The sequence below is a fragment of the Chenopodium quinoa genome, unplaced genomic scaffold, assembly GCF_001683475.1.
Source record: "Chenopodium quinoa cultivar QQ74 unplaced genomic scaffold, ASM168347v1, whole genome shotgun sequence".
In the NCBI taxonomy this organism is placed as follows: Eukaryota; Viridiplantae; Streptophyta; class Magnoliopsida; order Caryophyllales; family Amaranthaceae; genus Chenopodium; species Chenopodium quinoa.
Genome location: NW_018744693.1, coordinates 1,390,856 through 1,397,074, shown reverse-complemented (window position 1 = coordinate 1,397,074; position 6,219 = coordinate 1,390,856). Strand labels below are relative to the sequence as shown.

At 35.4% G+C, this 6,219-nt stretch overlaps 2 protein-coding genes across 2 annotated transcripts; both read left to right on the top strand.

The window, feature by feature from the left end:
• Positions 1-445: 445 nt before the first annotated feature.
• LOC110702376 lies at positions 446-942 on the top strand. Its single transcript, XM_021880079.1, has one exon. It carries the CDS (start codon positions 450-452, stop codon positions 804-806), a length of 357 nt encoding a protein of 118 aa, XP_021735771.1. The 5' UTR covers positions 446-449; the 3' UTR covers positions 807-942.
• Positions 840-3,176, top strand: LOC110702288 (probable transcriptional regulator SLK2). Its single transcript, XM_021879992.1, has 7 exons — positions 840-845; positions 926-1,094; positions 1,219-1,433; positions 1,538-1,606; positions 2,388-2,488; positions 2,830-2,923; positions 3,015-3,176. Exons 1-7 carry the CDS (start codon positions 840-842, stop codon positions 3,174-3,176), a joined length of 816 nt encoding a protein of 271 aa, XP_021735684.1.
• Positions 3,177-6,219: the final 3,043 nt, after the last annotated feature.

Here is a 6,219-nt window from a genome sequence, read left to right as displayed (position 1 = left end):
TAAGTTCTTGTATCTCATATGGCGATGGTTACCTCTCATCACCGAATGGAAGCTCCCCTAATACGTGGGGTACTTCAATCAACATTTCCCATTCGGTTGCTCATCATCAAGGTTCGCAATTTGTTCATGGAGAAAGCTCATCAGGAGCCAGAATTAAAGATACCTCGTCGATTGCTGATGCTAATTCTCCATTTTCTGGGGTTCCATATATGCCAGGCAATGGCGGTAACAACATCAATATTTTTACAAACTGTGGAATAGTTTCGTGTACTGTTAGAGAGAATTTCCCAGCTCAACAGCAGACCTTCCAACCAGGCCAAATTTACCCAAAAAGGAATGGAAGACAAGGCGACCAGCTTCCAAGTCCAACTTATTCTCCGCAGATGATGATGCAAACAAATCAAGCATCTATTACTCCTTTCATGAAGTATAAGAAGCCCCGGATAGAGATGACACAGGAGAACTACATGCATTCTTTTTCTGTTCCGCAGCAATCACCTACTCAAGTCCCTATGCAGTTTAGAAGTTACGATCCTGTGACAGGTAGTTGGTTGCATCAGCAAAATGTGGTACCAAACCAACAGCAGAAACAGTCCCCTTTATCGGTTCCCTCCACACAAAGGCATCCGATGCAGAGTCAGCCTCCACAGCAGCTGACCGGAGATGTCCTGAAACAATTGACTACTACTGCTGCTGTGAGTGGAAGCATATGTTTACGCCAGCTGGTGTTTTTCATTCATGATCGACAGAATAGGCCACCTGTGAGTTGTTTAGCCTTGATAAAAAGTTTTGTTCTGTATTTCTAAACTAGAAGCTTGCATTTTTGTCTAAAATCTTACATGAGTGTTTCAATTAATATGAAACTTTGTTTTTCTTGATTCGAGGTACTGATTTTTTTTTTTTTTTTCCCGTTTGTACCTTGTAGGACAATAACATTGGATTTTGGAGGGAATTTGTGAAGCAGTATTACTCTCCTATGGCTAAGAAAAGACTCTGCTTGTCCATGACTTCCATGATTAATAGAGACCGTCACCAGAAAGTTTGGATGTGTGATTTATGTGGATCAAATGCTGCCAATGCAGGGAAAGGATTTGGTAAGCATTCTGCTGTTTGTATTCTTGACAAACTTTAGTTACGCAGTATACTAAATATTTACTATGTATTATACCTGCAGATTTTCATGCATATCTTTTACTTGTAATATCATAATCTTTGCAGAGACATCTTATGAACTTCTTCCAAGAATGAGCCAGGTTTACTTCAAAAACTGCGTTGAAGATGAACTTTTATACTTGAATTCACCTGTTGAAACAATACTTCCATCGGGATCAATGATGTTGACGTTTAATAAAGCGGTACAACAGAGCATTTATAAGAATATTCATGTTGCTCACCAAGGACAACTTCGCATTGTATTTACTCCAGAGTTGAAGGTCAGTAACTTTTGCGCTTTTCTGCTTACAATTTCATCTTTGCATGAGCTATAAGGGATTTTCTGTCTAGTGCACTATGCTCACTCTTTCTGCCATCGTGATAGATAATATCTTGGGAGTTCTGTGTACGATCTCATGAGGAGCTTGTTTCGCGAAATTTCCTTGCAGCCCAGGTACTAACACTCACTTTTATGCTTCCTGGTTCAAATTAAGTGGTAATCTGTCCTATAATATCATGTAGCACATTAGCCTCAAGTTCTTCTGAGGCTCTAAGCCTCTAACATTTGCTAATAATGCATCAATATCAAATACTTCATAGTGTTTTCCTATCCTGCTTTCAATGTCATACAAATTTAGTATATCAGGATTCCTCTATATTCATTACTGTCCCATCAGGCCGTTACACTTAGTGCTTTTGTTTTTAATCTTCTTGGTTGTGGAGGTTCTCATTGAATTATAATTATGATATGAGTAGGATATAATCCTGTCAAAAATTATAATATAATTTAGAATCATGTCAGTAATTATTTAGCTTTCATGGACTTTAATTGAAAAATAAAGCTTACAAACTTACTCTGACCTTTATATGTTAATGTGGGATATATGTGCTATTTATATATTTAGTTTGTGCTCATGCCATAAGTACATCAAAATAACAATATGTTTACAAGCTTCTTTTGGGCTTTTTCTTCAATAGTAGGTTGCATATGAAGAAACAGTTTTGGTTTGTCTAAAAGCTTTGAAAAACTGAAAGCATACCCCTCTTAGCATTGTGCAATTATTGAACTTTAATACCATAACTTCCTGCATCTGTACATTTTTTCTATCGAAAATCAAAGACTAATCCATGAAGGCACTATACTTAATACAAGATTGACTTGAGTTGCTCTTCATTTACATATTTATGTGATGTAACATATATTTATAACTTTATAAGATATCTTACCGTTGCAGGTTAATGAATTTGTTGAGGTTGCTAAACAATGCAAAAGAAACGAAGGGTTTAATGAAAGGAATGGATTTCAAGCACAGGATCAAGTAACATATAGCAATAGGTAAAACATATGACCCCTGGCTCTGAGTGATTCCTTAATCCTCCTCCCCCCTCTTTCTCTTGTCCCCAGGAACTGGATGGCTGCTACTATTACTTATCTAATCTCGTTGTTATTAATTTTAACTATTCCATCATGTAGTTAAGAATGGAAAAGATTGTTTACTCCATTTTCTGGCTTGCATATCTTGTTCAATGAGGGAACAGGGATTTATTAATATTTAAGAATTAGAAGTGAAGTTATCGGTCTAAGAATATTGAGTTAGGAGGTGGTGTAGTAGGTTTTTTCTTTAGACGAGTATTAAATTTCTTCATTAATGGTCTTTCACTCTTTGTTCTTGGTAGGCTAATGGCTGCAGGGAAACACCTAGCAGCAAACTTGGAACTACCTAATATTAATGAAGCAGGCTTTTCCAAAGTATATGTTCGACACATGCAGGTATGTTAGCTTTCAGAAAATTGCAACATTCCAGTTTTCCAAATTTTAATATTGGTATATTCATGTAACACTCGCTGATTATGGCTTTCAGATGTCTGACGTTATTGATTCTATGAAAGATCTGTTTGGTATGTGCGCTGACAGCCAATCCAACAATTTCAGTCCAATAGGTAAACCCTTGCTTGCAGTTGCCATTATAGTTTTGTTTAGTTTATGTCCTGCGACTCCTGCCTGCAAAGATTTACTATCATAGCCTGTAGTGTTTAATACGAAGTATAAGAAATTTTTTAATGTATTATTAATTATGCTGTAAAATGAACTTGAGGAAATGTCAAGGACTTGGTTTGTGGTGATAAAGTCAATTGCACTGCTTGAATATAGCTATGATGCGTCTCTACTCTGTCAAAATACTGCTCTGAATGATCGTCATTTTTTTACTACCTCTGCTGCTACTAGGCTTGGTAATTGTTGCATTTGTGACTGTACGAATTGGTTTTCTGATCATGCAGAGGCTCTGCAAAGTCTTCATCGAGATTCAATACTTAAGAAGCATATGGAAAGCATAGCACAGATGCCGCAAACACCAAGTGTTGGTGTCAACATGGTGTCAAATATTACAAATCATACACCAAATACTAGCAAACAGGCCATGGTGATTCCCCGAATCTATCAGTATAATCAAAGCCCCAACATCAGACCATTATCTTACTCTGTGCCATACAAGCCCTTATACTCTTTGCCAGGTAGTCCTACCTCTCATCAGCAAGGCCCAACCGTTATGCACCAAATAAACGACCTTCTAGCTCGTGCATATACTAATGGAACCCTAGCGAAAGGAGGAACACAAAGCAGGGTTGTGTATGCCCCAAAAATTGAAACTCAGGCTGCAGAATCTGCTGAGCTAAGAAAGGCTAATGCAATGCAGACAAAGGTGAACACATCTGTTATATTGGGTGGTATGGCGGACAAGGGTAAAGGGTTCAACTACTCATCTGGCAGCAACTCATCTGCTAGGATCTTCGCTGATAGCTGCCTGGTAAAGAAAGAACCATGGTCTGACGATGACACCACCTCAAATGTTGGTCACCATCAGGTTGAGAAAAAATGATCGTCATTGATGATTCAATCTGTAATCTGCTGTTTCTGTGTAGATTTAACAATTGAGCAATGTGAGTTATGTTAAACTCTAATAAAGTTATGTTTGCCATTATTCTCTAGAAACTTCGTAGCACATCTCATTAGACTTGGCTGTTAGCTCCTTAGGGATGTGTTGTTAGTAATAGACTTGTTTATGTAATTTGTTATGTTTGTCCCTTTTTTTTCATATATAAAATTTATGAACTAATTAGTTACATACCATGTTTTCGCATGTATTAAATCTACCTTTACTAATAACTAAGCTAGAACAACTTGAATTCTAGAGGAAGATGATACAAGCAACAAAAGAAATAATTTGTTGCCTAAGAGATCATCAATATTTAGTGGACTAATCAATAACTAAATTGAAAGAAATTATAACTCAAATCTCCATTGTACTCTACATAGTAGCTAGTAACTGACTGTCTATATCATCTACAATTAGCTGACATTCTGTTAGGATTTGCAATCCCAACCCAAAAGTCCAACACGGTTAGTAGGACTGGAAGGCATGTTTTGAGTTTCAAGTTCGGGTTTTTAGTTTCTTAATATCACTTCTATTCTAGATGTAGGATATATTTTAGAATACATAAGATTTAGGACCTGTTCTGATTGATTGAGCAGAACTGAAGTGAACTAAACTGATTTTTATGAGAGAAAGAAATTAAAAACTGAACTGGATTGAAAATAAGCTGAAAAGAACCCTTAACTTGTAAAAGGGTAGTATGTACTCTAGATGATGAATTAGGAATTTTCAACTTTTGCATGCACAATAACAGAGAGAAATATTATTATATAAATTTTATATTAGTACAGAGCTCTCAAAAGGTTTAAGACGATCCTACAAGAAGCCAACTCGTATTGCTTCAATAGAGGCATCATTAGTTCATTACCCAACAATAACGAACTGATCATGTGTTATTGGACCGTGTTAGACTTGAGGCCTTGAGGGGAGCATAATAGAGTTTAGCTTACATAAAACTTGAATAAATCCATACTAAGATTCATGTATACACAATAATAAGGAGAGATTATTTATTGACACTCTTAGGTTTCTAGATTACATAGTTCTTGAGAGCTACGAGTTGTAATTAAAAGGATGTTATTTGCTGTATTTTTTTGGTGTTCTACCTGTTTACCCATTGGACTAATTTGGATTCGGAGATGAAATAACTGGTTTTCTCGAACCGTTCAAGCTACTACTCCGTATGTTAATATGATGTTCGTTCTAATTTTTCTAGTGACAGGTCGTCTAGCTACTGGAGAGAACTTTCCCCTTAAAAGCATCAACACTCGTGGTATAATTTTATACCACGGTGTAAAAACTCATCAAAAACTTGCAATTTTCACTACATTGGTGGTATAAAAGTATACTATTTGATGGTATATACCATCTCATGGTAAACATTTGCTTCGATCCCCGTAAAACATGAACCAACCAGGTCACGCCATGTGGCCTGGGTATCATGTATCTTTTATTTTATTTTTTTTCTAATTGCATTTTAAGAAAAAATTATAAAGTTAAAAATTATGAAAAAATTACCATTGTTCATAATTTTTGAAGATTTACACATAGACACCCATATTGATATAGTTTTATATATTTTTTCGAATTCGCTTTTACTACGTAAATTGCTTATTTTATTTAATTAACTTTACAAACATTAATTAGTTATTTCCAATAATAAAATGAAATATAATTATAATTAAATTAAGTGTATTATTAATAAAAATAGGAGAGAGAAAATGTGGTGGTAAACTTTTTTTATACCATGGGTGGGTTAATTTTTGGAGAAAGTATATTGTATTGTGATATAGATGATGTGGAGGAGTGAGAAAATGGTATAGAGAGAGAGGGATGGTATAAATTTTTATACCATGAGTGATGATGGTCTAATTAAGACCACAAAAATAATTAATTTCAATAAAAGAAAAAGGGTGAATGACTTCATATCCACCCTTTATGAGAAATGGGTGGTGAATAACTATTGAAAAGGCACCGGCTTAACCGTCATCCCACAATTAAAACATAGATTTTGTTTTAAATAACCAGCATATAGATTGTCTACGTAAAGCCCCACTATGCCACTACCCCATAAAAGTGAACTATCATAAAAATTTCAACATTACAAATTAATGCAATGTTTTTCGTTAACAAT